Raw genomic sequence first — 14,985 nt, 5'->3', positions numbered from 1 at the left:
CCGCCAGGCTCCGCCCCCGTGTGTCGCGAAGCTCGCAGGGAACGGAGCCTGGCACGGAGAGGCTTCGGAGGAGGACAGAGCCCGCAGACACAGCGGGGGACATCGCAGGATCCTGGGGACAAGGTAAGTAACGCCGCACCAGGATCCTGCAATGTAATCCCAAGTGTGGCTCGGGGTTACCGCTAATTGACTGAAATTTAACCCCGAGCCACACTCGGGAAAACCGTCAGGGAGGTTAATGACCAGGCCATTTTTTTGCAATACGGCACTGTGTTGCTTTAACTGACAATTGCATGGTCATGCAACGTTTTACCCATACAAAATTGATGTCCTTTTTTTCTCACAGATAGAGCTTTCTTTTGCTGGTATTTGATCACCTCTGCGTTTTTGTTTTTTTGCGATATAAACAAACAGAGCGACAAAAACCCCACACTTATTCATCAGTTTAGGCCGATATACGTTTGTCTACAAATTTTTGGTAAAAAAAAAATCACAATAGGCATATATTGATTGGTTTGCGCAAAAGTTATAGCGTCTACAAACTATGGGATAAATTTAGGGACTTTTATTTCTTGTTACAGGAAGTCCCCGAGTTATAAACACAATAGGGACTGTAGGTTTGTTCGTAAGTCGCAACACTGCATTCGTAAGTGTAACGTCTGCCTGTGTATGGATGTGGGATGTTCCGGGCACTTGTTATGTTCTTCTGGTCATGCAGTACATGTAGTACTGCAGTATGGGACGTGTCCGGAGGTATCCAGGACCAGCGTGGAGCACAAGTGGCCGGCATTTGAGGCCGTTCGTAAGTAGGAGTTGTTCATAACTTGGGTGTTCATAACTCGGGGACTGCCTGTATTGTTTTTACTAGTAATGGAGGCAAGCTGCGATTTTTAGCAGGACTGCGAGATTGCAGCGGACAAATCTGACCCCAAATGACACTTTTTGGTGACCGGTGACATTATTACATTGATCAGTGCTAAAAAATGCACTGATCAATGTAAGTAAGTGTGTTCCCTAGGTGTGTTCTAACTGTAGGGGGGGTCTGCTGCTAGGGACATGACAGAGATCGCTGTTCCTGATCACTAGGAACAGAAGGTCTCTGACATGTCCTCTGTCAGAACGGGGATCCGCTTGTTTACACTGGCAGATCCCCGTTCTGCCTCTGTTCTAGGCGATCGCGGGTTGCCCGCAGACATTGAGTCCGCCTGACCCGCAGGCATACTCCCGCAGCAGGCCCGAGTGCATGACGGCGGCACGTGCCCACCCGCAACTGCGCCTGTGTGAGCCGACGTACAGCCGTATAACAACGGAGGCTGGTCGGCAAGTGGTTAATGTAATTGTAAATGTTTTATCAATATTTTTAAATATACAGCTTTCAGTAAAAGAATAACTGATATTCTGGTACCTCTTTTTATGGGGTGACAATTTGTTCTGCGCCTGCATTGCTCCTCCATTACACACACCCTTTCAGGAGATTAAATACAACTGCACCGACACCCATAACACAGGTATGGTCAAGAAGCTGATCCTGAGCAATGATGTGCAGTCAATGCTGGAGCGAGTACATGTAGATAGGAAGTGGCTGTAATATGTTTGAGGAGATTAGTAGCACTGTCTTACAAGAATGGCAAAAATAGTGAAAAAGGCAATTGTGTATGTCTAATTCAGTTGGGGTTTTTCAGAATTCTCAAGATTATATATATATATATATATATATATATATATATATATATATATATATATATATATATATATATATATATATATATATATAATATTTGTATAACTGTAAATTTGCCATCCCCTCAAAATAAATCGACACACAGCCATTAATGTCTAAACCGCTGGCAACAAAAGTAAGTATACCCCTAAAGAAAAATGTCCAAATTGGGCCCAATTAGCCATTTTCCCTCCCCGGTGCCACGTGACTCGTTAATATTACAAGGTCTCAGGTGTGAATGGGGAGCAGGTGTGTTAAATTTGGTGTTATCGCTCTCACTCTTTCATACTGGTTCAACATGGCACCTCATGGCAAAGAACTCTCTGAGGATGTAAAAAAAAAAAAGAATTGTTGCTCTACATAAAGATAGCCTAGGCTATAAGAAGATTGCCAAGACCCTGAAACTGAGCTGCAGCATGGTGGCCAAGACCATACAGCAGTTTAACAGGACAGGTTCCACTCAGAACAGGCCTTGCCATGGTCGGCCAAAGAAGTTGAGTGCACGTGCACATGATGCACAAGAAAGCCCGCAAACCGTTTGCTGAAGACAAGCAGACTACGGACATGGATTACTGGAACCATGTCCTGTGGTCTGATCAGACCAAGATAAACTTATTTGGTTCAGATGGTGTCAAGCATGTGTGGTGACAACCAGGTGAGGAGTACAAAGACAAGTGTGTCTTGCCTACAGTCAAGCATGATGGTGGGAGTATCATGGTCTGGGGCTGCATTAGTGCTGCCGGCACTGGGGAGCTACAGTTCATTGAGGGAACCATGAATGCCAACATGTACTGTTACATACTGAAGCAGAGCATGATCCTCTCCCTTCTTTGACTGGGCCGCAGGGCAGTATTCCAACGTGATGACGACCCCAAACACACCTCCAAGACGACCACTACCTTGCTAAAGAAGCTGAGGGTAAAGGTGATGCACTGGCAAAACATGTCTCTAACATCCACCAGCTCCGTGATGTCGTCATGGAGGAGTGGAAGAGGACACCAGTGGCAACCTGTGAAGCTCTGGTAAAGGCAGTGCTGTAAAATAATGATGGCCACACAAAATATTGACACTTTGGGCCCAACTTGGACATTTTCACTTAGGGGTATACTCACTTTTGTTGCCAGCGGTTTAGACATTAATGGCTGTGTGTTGAGTTATTTTGAGGGGACAGCTGTTTACACTGTTATACAAGCTGTACACTCACTGCTTTATATTGTAGCAAAGTGTCATTTCTTCAGTGTTGACACATGAAAAGATATAATAAAATATTTACAAAAATGTGAGGGTTGTACTCACTCTTGTGAGATACTGTGTATGTGTGTGTGTATGTGTGTATATGCATGCGATGGCGAACCGCTGGCACACTGTGCCCTCTATGGGCACACAAGCGATAAGTCGCTGGATTGCTACCCCCCGGCAGAGATTATTCCTGCCTGAAATAAAGTACCTGTATGTGATGTAGTTCACTGGGTCTGGTTCGTGTGCGATGTCCGGCAGGACCGCCGAACGTTTTCTGGAGAGGCAGAACTGCGTTCTGTGAGAGTGGAAGATGGAGATCTTGTGTTTCTAAGCAGAAACACGGGTCTCTGTTTTTCCCCAAACAAAGCACCCCCCCCCCCCCACACACACACAGTTAGAAAGCACTCATAGGGAACACACTTAACCCTCTGATCGCCCCTGATGTTTACCCCTTCCCTGCCAGTGTCAGTACAGTGACAGTGCATTTTTTTTGGCTCACTGTAATGTCACTTGTCCCCAAAAAGTGTCATTTAGTGCTCGATATGTTCGCCGCAATGCTGCAGTCCCGCTAAAAATCACTGATCTCCACCATCACTAGTAAAAAAAAAAATAAATAAATAAAAATTCCATAAATATATTCTATAGTTTGTAGACGCTATAACTTTTGCGCAAACCAATCAATATACGCTTATAGGGATTTTTTTTTTTTTTTTTTACAAAATTAGATTTTTTACATTTTTTTTTTTTTATTGGGTATGTTTTATAGCATAAAGTAAAAAATATTGTTTTTTGTTTTTTCTTTTAATTGTCGGTCTTTTTTTGTTTTATAGCGCAAAAAATAAACTCAAATACCACCAAAAGAAAGCTCTTTTTGTGGGAAAAAAAGGACATCAATTTTATTTGGGTACAGCGTCCCACGACCTCCCAATTGTCAGTTAAAGTAACGCAGTGACGTATCGCAAAAAATTGCCTGGTCGTGAAGGAGGGTAAACCTTCCGGGGCTGAAGAGTTTAATAAATCCCTTTTTAATCAGTCTGCACTTAGAGGCAATTCTATATCCTTCTCTCTTGCATTTTAACTAGAGACTGCTCCCCCTGAGGCTTGCCCTGAGCTACGGACTTTTATATATAACCATATAGACTTTTAAGAACATTTCTATCACCTGATGGACTGGCCCATATGTGATCTGTGATCTGTCAATTTGAGATTCTGTCTGATTGTCATATTTATCTTTATGCAGATGGTTGAAAAAAAAAAAAAAGGGTAAATCATCAACAACCACTGCACCAGTTCCCTTTTGTTTGTTGAACCTCGGAAACTGTCAGATTGATACTGCACAATCCTAAACCACCTATGCCTGCTATCTTCCTACCTAGTGGTGGACTGTCAGCATACAATCCCTGCAATGCCCTCAGAGGAGACAGCAGTGTGCCGATCTGCTGTGTCCTCCGAGATGTGCAGAAAGTACAGGTTTAATTGCAGTGAAATAAATACATTGGTTTTGTGTTTCAGTTTGGGCACTTGTGCTCAAAAAGGTTCACCATCACTGATGTATTGCAGCACTTCATTAAACAGTTTTCTGTTAGACCCCCTGCAAAGTCCCACAAATACCCGTTGATCCTGCCAGTGAAGTCCACCTCGTACAGCTTCTGGCGGTGGTGTGGCAATGATACTACACTGCTCTTGACTTCCGAGCATAGTTGCCTCTCTCACATTGGGATGAAAACAAATAAAAGGGGTGTGGCTATTGGTATTGTCACTGCTGATTCGCTAGCTTGTTGCTAACTTGTTAATCTACACTAGCCACATCTAGTCCTGCCCACTGGCATCTGGATTGCCATCACTGTCTCTGTGGCTGAAACCCTCCTACTGTGACATGCAGTGTCTTGGAGGAGAGCATGTGAGACAGAAATAAAGGAGGATTTGACTCTGTCAGGAAAAGTAAAGGGAGATTTTGCTAGTATGAGGCTTGCACATCACATAACTAGATTTAGACTTCTCATACAGGAGCCATTAGTTGTACTTTAAGGCACTGCTGTCTCTGACTGCTAGTCACAGGATGTTTATTGTGAGGTTTTGTGATGTCACTACTGTTCTTGTAAAACCCTGCCTTTACCTAGATTTCCACCTCCACCTAGAGACACAGTGCAGATAAAGGCATGATAAATCAGTAATAAACAATAGATCAGCTGTGGGGAACCAATTGGCAACAAGTCCTTTGCCCGCTGCAGGTCTTTTTGGGGCAATTTACCACTTCAGCCCTAGGATCACTTCAAATATCATGCCCCCTCCCACCTGAAGACATATTGTATGTGCAGTGCCTTGAAAAAGTATTCATACCCCTTGACATTTTCCACATTTTGTCAGGTTACAACCAAAAACGTAAATGTATTTTATTGGGATTTTTTGTAATAGACCAACACAAAGTCGCACATAATTGTGAAGTGGAAGGAAAATGATAAATGGTTTTCAATATTTTTTTTTTTTTTTACAAATAAATATCTGAAAAGTGTGGCATGCATTTGTATTCGGCCCCCCTGAGTCAATACTTCGTAGAACTGCCTTTCGCTGCAATTACAGCTGCAAATATTTTTGGGTATGTCTCTACCAGCTTTGCACATCAAGAAAATGACATTTTTGCACGTTCTTCTTTGCAAAATAGCTCAAGCTCTGTCAGATTGGATGGAGAGCTTCGGTGAACAGCAATTTTCAAGTCTTGCCACAGATTCTCAATTGGATTTAGGTCCGGACTTTGACTGGGCAGTTCTAACACATAAATATGCTTTGATCTAAGCCATTCCACTGTAGCTCTGGCTGTATGTTTAGGGTTGTTATCTTGCTGGAAGGTGTACTTCTGCCCTAGTTTCAAGTCTTTTGCAGACTCAAACAGGTTTTCTTCTATGATTGACCTTTATTTGGCTCCATCCATCTTCCCATCAACTCTGACCAGCTTCCCTGTCCCTGCTGAAGAAAAGCATCCCCACAACATGATGCTGCCACCACCAGTGTGTTTCACAGTGGGGATGGTGTTTTCAGGTCATGTGTAGGCTAAACAGTTCAATTTTGGTCTTATCTGACCAGAGCGCCTTCTTCCACATGTTTGCTGTGTCCCCCACATGGCTTTTCGCAAACTGCAAACTAGACTTCTATCTATTAACAATGGCTTTTTTCTTGGCACTCTTCCCTAAAGGCCAGATTTGGATCTCTGCAGCTCCTCCAGAGTTACCATGGGCCTCTTGGCTGCTTCTCTGATTAATGCTCTCCTTTCCTGGGGTGCCAGTTTAGGTGGATGGCCATGTCTTGATAGGTTTGCAGTTGTGCCATACTCTTTACATTTTTGAATGATGGATTGAACAATGCTCTGTGAGATATTCCAATGGCTGAAAACAGTTCAGGGTAAATTGGAGATGTATTCAGCATCTAGGTAGACCACCAGCCAATATGATTCACCATACACTGTGCATCCACCTCCAAGCAGAGAGAATGAATGCTCTTACTGGACTAAGTGGACCCCATGCCAACAAAGAGTCAAACAAGCATGAGAACTGGGAATATAGTCACTCGCAGGGGACAGCATAGAGGATTGACTTCAACATCATCTCATCAACAGATAAATTCTTGAACTCTACCATTCATAAAAAAAAGAAGACGCCACATTGTGTAAAACCATAAACTGAGGGTTTATTATAAAAGGTAGAACACTTACATCAATGAGGATCAGTTCAGGCACAGAGAAAATGTGATCACAATTAAATACAGGAAGCGCAATAACATGGAGCTAGCTCACTACTTGACGCGTGTCAAGAAGTGATATGGATTCGTCAACTTTTTTTTGTGGACATTGGGATAGACATTTCAAAACCAATTCCCATTTTGAAGACAACCAGGGATGTATAAGAAAGGGTCAATCCTAGGACCAAACACATCAATGTCAAGTATCACCTATTAAGCGACAATCAAGAGCAAGGTGTTATTGACATTCGATACTGCACTTCAGAGGATATGGTTGCTGATGCACTCACCAAGCCTTTCTTGAAGGAACAACATAATTATATCCAAAAGAAGCTGAATGTAATTTTACAAAGCACATGCTGTTGAGAAGGGATGTTGGAAAGCAACAGCATGTAATGTAAAGTTGCTTTTATAAACTGTGTACTGTGTGCATTATACCTTTCTATTCAGCAGGTGGGAGTGCAGTGTTGTAGCTTGTATTTTATGTCAATGTAATGAGAGGAAGTGCTTGTCTATCCTCAATATATATTCCTGCTTCCTCTTTTCTGTCCACATGATGTAAACCCATGATAAAGATATCCTCCATGAAAGTAAAGGTGCTCTGCTGTATACAAGAAGCTTCCAGGGCATGATTTCAATACTGAGCTAATAGTACCATGACAAAATGTGAAAAATATCAAGGGGTATAAATACTTGTTCAAGGCACTGTAGTCCTTTTCATAGTAAAATCATATACATGGTTTCCATCCTTCCTTCACTGACAGTATTATGCCCCGTACACACGGTCGGACTTTGTTCGGACATTCCAACAACAAAATCCTAGGATTTTTTCCGACGGATGTTGGCTCAAACTTGTCTTGCATACACACGGTCACACAAAGTTGTCGGAAAATCCGATCGTTCTAAAACACGTACGTCGGGACTATAAACGGGGCAGTGGCCAATAGCTTTCATCTCTTTATTTATTCTGAGCATGCGTGGCACTTTGTCCGTCGGATTTGTGTACACACGATCGGAATTTCCGACAACGGATTTTGTTGTCGGAAAATTTTATCTCCTGCTCTCCAACTTTGTGTGTCGGAAAATCCGATGGAAAATGTCCGATGGAGCCCACACACGGTCGGAATTTCCGACAACACGCTCCGATCGCACATTTTCCATCGGAAAATCCGACCGTGTGTACGGGGCATTATTCTCATTCACTTTCCTTTACCCAACAGATATAGAGTTTTACAATTCCCAGTATCTCTCATAAAAATTGCACTTTGTTCATCGTTACTTCTAAACAATGCCAAGATTCTGGACCAGATACACATACACCTCTCAGCATTCTCTCGTGGCTATATCTATTACTTCCAGGTCTCCTTAGAGAAGGACTCCAATGTGATGCAATACTTCATCTCTGTTGCAACACTATTGTTGGTCCCAAGTCCTCAATTAGGTAGTCCCTGCACTTTAATATTAAAACTCTGCAGTCTCTCTCTACAGGTCAGAGATCCCCCTCAAGCATCCCTAGTATCTACCTGTCTCTTGCCTTGTCTTGGTTAACCACTTCAATACCGGGCACTTTCGCCCCTTCCTGCTCAGGACAATTTTCAGCTTTCAGTGCTGTCGCACTTTGAATGACAATTGCGTGGTCATGCAACACTGTACCCAAACAAAGTTTTTAGAATTTTCTTCCCACAAATAGAGCTTTCTTTTGGTGGTATTTCTTTTGGTGGTATCATCTCTGCGGTTTTTATTTTTTGCTAAACAACCTAAAATAGACTAAAAAAGAATTTTATTTTCTCCTTCACTGATGAGGCGGCACTGATGGGCACTGATGAGGAGGCACTAATATGTAGAATTGATGGGCACTGATAGGCGGCACAGATATGCAGCACTGATGGGCACCGATAGGCGGCAATGATATGCAGCACTAATGGGCACTGATAGGCGGCACTGACGGGCACTAATATCTGGCACTGATGGGCACTGATATCTGGCACTGATGGGCACTGACAGGCGGCACTGATGGGCACTGACAGGCAGCACTGATGGGCACTGACAGGTGGCACTGGGCACTGATAAGCGGCACTGATTGGCACTGACAGGTGGCACTGATGGACAGTAATAGATGGCGCTAATGGGCAGCACTGATGATGAGGTACTGACAGGTGTTGCTGATGGGCACTGTGGTGGGCACTGATTGGCACTATGGTGGGCACTGATTGGTACTGTGGGCATTGACTGGCAGCTGATGGGCACGGATTTGCAGCTGTGGGCACCTCTCATGGGGGCTGCGCTGATAATCAATGTGCTGATTATCAGCGCAGACCCCCCCTCTGACAGGGAGAGCCGTCGATCAGCTCTCCCTGTCAGCGCGAACTGAGGAAAGCCATTTACCGGCACTTCCTGGTTCACGCGATGATTAGCTGTGATTGGCCACAGCTGATCACGTGGTAAGGAGCCTCCGTCAGAGGCTCCTTACCACGATCGGAAATGCGGTGTGTAACGCGCCCCCGCGTTATCCTGAAAGACGTCATATGTCAGAATAACAGAACCACCGCCCGGCCATCATTCTGCAATAGGCTCGGTGGGAAGTGGTTAAAGTGGTTCTAAAGCCTTAAGGTTTTTTACCTTAAATGCATTCTTAATGTATTTTTCAGCACCTTCAGTGCTGCAACTGCCCACCAGACACACCCCTCCTTTCCTTACCTGAGCCCATCTGTTCCAGTGATGTGCAAGACCGCTGTCTCTCTCCTCATTGGACAGATTGATAGCAGCGGGAGTGAATGGGGGTGGGGCAGAGTCCCGCTGTCTGTGTCAATGGACACAGCAGCAGGACTCAGGAGCGAGCACGCATGGGTGCCCCCAGGAAAAGTGGCTTTCCCTGGGGGCACCTGGAGCCATGGCAAAACTATTGCACAGAGCAGGTAAGTATAGGCATGTTTGTTATTTTTATATAAAAAACAAAGCTTTACAAAACCCTCAAGGTTTTTCACCTTAATGCATTCTATGCATTAAGGTGAAAAACCTCCTGTGATGCAGCAGCCCCCCAGAGCCCCCCTTTTACTTACCTGAACCCGGTCTTTCCAGCAACCGGCATGAGCACACCAGCTCCAGCCGGTGTCTCGGGTCCTCATTGGATAGATTAATAGCAGCGCAGTTATCGGCTCCCGCTGCTGTCAATAAAATCCAATGAAGCAGGAGTCGGGGGCGGGGCCAAGTCCTTCTGTCTCCTGCACGAGTGCCCGCGGGACAGCGGCTCTCCAACGGGGCACTGGAGAAGAGGTGGAGCCAGGAGCGCTGAGGGACCCCAGAAGAGGAGGATCGGGGCCACTCTGTGCAAAACCAACTGCACAGAGGAGGTAAGTATGACTTTTTTTTTTTTAAAACGAACCTTTACATTTTACACTTTAAGTTGGCCATACGCTTTTAGTACCCCCTTCTTTCCAGGTGGGTCATTGTATTCTGACAGTGCCCTCTGCTGATTAGCAGTTGATCAGCTGCAGTTACTGATTTAGAAACATTTTCCAACTTGTTTCTTCGACAAAAGTCAATCAAATGATAGGCTTCTGTTGAGCAGGGACGGCTAAACATTGTTTGAAAGTTGACTGGTCCCTGCTGAAGCGACTGAATTTCAATGCATGTATGACCAGCTGTAGGGTTTAGATCTACTTCAAAGATTTTTGCATTTTGGCCTCTAGCAGAATCTCCACAGAAATATAGAATACACTTAGTCCAGGGATTGCATTAGTTTAGGTGTAATGCCAGAATTGGGGAGCTTGTCTAGGATCTTGGACAGTAAAATCCTTCTAAAAACCCTTTTTGGTCTATTTGTACTTTAGCCCTCGTTCACATTGAATGCGGCTTTGAAATTGTGTGATTTTAACCACTTGCCGACCGATACGTCGGCACAACGGCAGCAGTGGGCAAATGGGCGTACCTGTACATCCCCTTTAATTAGCGGGGCTAGTGGGCGCGTGCACCCGCCACGTACAGTGTGACCATGCCCGCGGGTCCCACAGACTCGATGTCCCCCGATCGTGTCATGGAGATGCAGAATGGGGAGATGCCTATCCTATCCTAAACAAGGCATTTCCCCGTTCTGCCTAGTGACGTGACAGGGAGCTACAGCTCCCTGTCATCGGGAGCAGTGATAGCTGTCATGTCAGTGGTAGCCCACCCCCCCCCACAGTTAGAATCACTCCCTAGGACACACTTTACCCCTTGATTGCCCCCTAGTGTTTAACCCCTTCCCTTGCAGATCACCGCCATTACTAAAAATAAATAAATAAATAAAAATGCCATAAAACTATCCCCTATTTTATAGATGCTATAACTTTTGCGCAAACCAATCAATATACGCTTATTGCGAATATTTTTTTTTTTTTACCAAAAATATGTAGAAGAATACATATCAGCCTAAACTGAGGAAAAAATTGTTTTTTTATATATTTTTGGGGGATATTTATTATAGCAAAAAGTAAAAAATATTGTGTTGTTTTTAAAAATTGTCGCCTTTTTTTTTTGTTTATAGTGCAAAAAATAAAAACTGCAGAGGTGATCAAATAGCACCAAAAAGCTCTATTTGTGGGGAAAAAAAGGACGTCAATTTTGTTTGGGTACAACGTCGCAGGGCCGTGCAATTGTCAGTTAAAGCGACGCAGTGCCGAATCGCAAAAAGTGCTTTGGTCAGGAAGGGGGAAAAATCTTCCGGGGCTGAAGCGGTTGAAATGAAGTTGCTCGATTTCAAAGCCACATGTCAGTGCGACTTTAGGTGCAACTTGGAAGACATCTGTGTGGCTTCATGCACGGATGTCTATGGCAACTCGCACTGGAAATCTGCAAAAATAGTGCAGGCATTACTTTTTTAAATCGATGAGGCACTGCAAAGTTTGATTGAAGAGAGTTGTTTGGTTCATGATGTAAGGGAATAGTTTGTGATGCATATGTTTTTTTTTTTTTTTGTTTTTTTTTATAGGGAAAACTATATTGACAGAGGAGCTCTTCATGCATTTGAATCCATGCTTATCAAATGGTCCTATCAGGTTCGAGATGTCATAGAAACTGATTCCTCACAGCCTCTTATTAAAGGTCTTAACCCAGGACCTTTATCAGAACTCGATTTCTGGAAAGCAAGACGAAGTAATCTTGCTGGGATTTATGAGCAGGTAGGTAAAGCACTTATAATATTGCTGTTCAGCTGTCTTCATAGACCAGTTGTCTAGTTGTACAACACATACTCAGTGGCAATGTTTATTTTCAGTTACTTTTAATTAGAATTTATTTTCTTGAAAACTGACTTTTCCACTTATGAAAGAAGTCTTTCATTACGGTTTTACTGAAATAAGTACAACAGGAAGAACTTGAATAGTATATATTTACAATATAGTATACTGTATTATAGTAGAATTGTGTCTTCTGTACTGAAAAACTTACTACTAACTTTTGAAATTTGTTTAAAATAAACCTGTTCCTAAACTATGCACACCAAAGTATTTACAGTGCCCTGAAAAAGTGTATATAAAGTCCAAAGTGACAATCACAACACCATAGATAAATAAAATCTTCTTCTGGTTTGATGTTTCTTCAAATAAAAGCTTCACCACGAGTGCTCATGAGGTAGATGGCAACTCACCAAAGGTGTCTGACCACTTTTTACAGTAGGTCAAAATGCGCTTGAATTAAATGGACCAGAGGAATCCTAGGTAGGCATCTCTCCACTATGTGACCCCTCCAGATTGTCTACAGCATGTGTGGGTGGATATATTGGAATCGTGGCTGCGTGCGATCCATGCCTCATTCTGGATATACCAAATAGGATGTCACATAGAGGACCCGGAAGTGACGAGTCTGTGCTTCCATGTACGTTTCACCATACTGGGGTCATCAGGAAGTCTTCAGGACTTTTGTACCCATGTGTACGGCAGCCGATCAAACGGAAGCCGGCCGGTCAGGGGCATGACCAAAAAAGGTCTGCCGATTGGTACACAATCATTTGCTCTCAGCCAATGACTGGGAGAGCTGACTGGTGTGTTCTGGTGGGCAGATAGCTCAGCAGGGCAGATCACTGTGCTTACATCGGATTGTTAGTACAGCGGCTGCTCCTGAGCTCTTTCATTTTTTTTCCTTCAGCTCGCTGGGTTGAACGAAAGAGAACTCAGTGTGTACCAGGCTTTAGGTTATAACCATTTATAATAGCCAATTGTGTTAAAAAAAATATATATTTTATTAATGGTTGCATTTCATTGCTCCTCCTTGCATATACAGTATAACAGTATGTAGGTTGTAGAATTGTATAAAGCCTGAAGAAGGGAGCTAAGGCTAGGTTCACATTATTGTATTATTGCACATTATTATACATTATAATTGCAAGTGTTCCTGACACATGAGGGAAACATGCTGCCCTACACACAGAATACATGTCCCAGTGATGTGAACCAAGCCTAATGCCGCATACACACCAGCGGACTTTCCGGCAGACTTAGTCCGGCGGACCGGACCCCGTCGGACAATTTCGATCGTGTGTGGGCTCCAGCGGACTTTTTTTTCCCCAAAAGTCCGACGGACCTAGAAATAAAACATGTTTCAAATCTTTCCGACGGACTCGAGTCCGGTTGAAAAATCCGCTCGTCTGTATGCTAGTCCGACGGAGAAAAACCGACACAAGGGCAGCTATTGGCTACTGGCTATCAACTTCCTTATTTTAGTCTGGTCGTATGTCATCACGTACGAATCTGTCAGACTTTGGTTGATCGTGTGTAGGCAAGTCCGTTCGTTCGAAAGTCTGTCGGAAAGTCCGTCAAAGTCCGTCGGACCAGTCCAGTCGAAAAGTCTGCCCGTGTGTATGCGGCATAAGGGGTCTAGAAAGTTTGCATCTTTATTAACTGTATTCACTTCTCTGTGTTTCAATAACATTGGTGTGCTGTGGTGCCATTCATGCACCTGCACTGCAAAGCGGTTGCAACACCATACCATGCATTGCTGTTTATTGTGTTCTTGAAAAAGGGTTAAGTGTGGTTTTAGATGTGCTGAGGTGCATTGACAGCTTATCCAAAATGAGTGGTGCTGTACAATTTAATTTACGTCAAAGCGGAGTTCCAGTCGTTTGTTTATTAAAAGTCAGCAGCTGACTTTTAATAAACAGCCACTTGCCTGTTCCGCGGTCCAGCCGTGTACTCACCGCAGCCATGTTCTCCCCAGTGTCCTCCCTCAGCAGGGCCGACATCTCTACTATTTGCACCTGGCTGTGACAGCTTGCGGCTTCACAGCTGGGTGCCCACTGCGCATGCACAAGCAGCGCTGCGGTCTGTGACTGTCTTCTAGGACCTGTCATATGTTTCAGAAAACTCTGGGAGGGAGAGCTTCTGCTTCTGGTCGCCTAGGCCACCGGAACGGAAGTGGGAGCAGGTACCTGTCAAATTCGGGTACCTACTCCCTCCCTCCTCCTCAAAGAGCTCAGTTTCACAAACAGGAGCCGGGGAGGAGGCCTTAAAGCGGAAGTTCCACTTTTGGGTGGAACTCTGCTTTAACATGTGTGCATTACTGGACCACCGAGACACAACCCCACACACAGTAAAGACTTTACTTGTTTTGATTGCACAAGAATCTTGAAGGCCTGCCAGACCTCTAATAAAAACACACAGTGGGTGTTCCTGGCAGAAACTGACTGAAACCTGACCTCAGAGTCTTTATTGTGATCCTTCAGAATGCATTACCTCACAGTACAAGCAGCTATAAAGGTCAGGGGTTGCTTGTTTTAAAGCTCTATGACTGTTTGTTAAAAATGTATTAATACTCAAATGCCCATAGTCCAAGCAAAGGTGCAGTCAGTTTTTGAGTATAGCTGCCAGAAAATGTGCTTTCTTTCCTTGCAGCCATGATTATAGTATCGTGTTTTAAAAACAACTAGCAAGTGTGCCAGCTTGATGAATTGGATGCAATTACGCTGATCAATGCACCGGCCAACTGTGACTGTGCTGGTGCCAAAAATATGCAGTCCCGGTAAGCTGGTGAACTGTATAGTGCTGACATGGACATGTGCAGTTGAGAGTTTTGCGACAACAGCGTTCTCTGCTGGACGTGTTGCCAGTTGCACAACATAAAGTTTATTGTGTCCCCAGTAACTTGGTGGCAGTGTTTTTACTGGAAAACTGTCGATCATACGTGTTAACATCAGTACTATGTAGTCATCATGGGTCCACGCCTTGACTTACAGCCTGGCTGGATTTATCCCACAGATATTTCATGTTCTGTCTAATGTTCTGTCACTAACCACCAATGTAATGGGTAACTTTACCACTAGCCAT

The 14,985-nt window shown here is 43.9% G+C and overlaps 1 protein-coding gene across 1 annotated transcript in view; it reads left to right on the top strand.

Annotated features, from left to right (window-relative positions):
- The window catches only part of DNAH11 (dynein axonemal heavy chain 11), a 424,128-nt gene that overhangs the window by 33,966 nt on the left and 375,177 nt on the right, over positions 1-14,985 (top strand). The window contains exon 5 of the mRNA XM_073630040.1: positions 11,658-11,847. Coding sequence (XP_073486141.1) covers positions 11,658-11,847 — 190 coding nt within the window. The remainder of the gene's footprint in view (positions 1-11,657; positions 11,848-14,985) is intronic.

The sequence above is a fragment of the Aquarana catesbeiana genome, linkage group LG05 (assembly GCF_042186555.1).
Source record: "Aquarana catesbeiana isolate 2022-GZ linkage group LG05, ASM4218655v1, whole genome shotgun sequence".
Classification (NCBI taxonomy): Eukaryota; Metazoa; Chordata; class Amphibia; order Anura; family Ranidae; genus Aquarana; species Aquarana catesbeiana.
The sequence above is the reverse complement of the archived record's forward strand: the minus strand, read 5'-3'. Positions and strand labels throughout refer to the sequence as shown.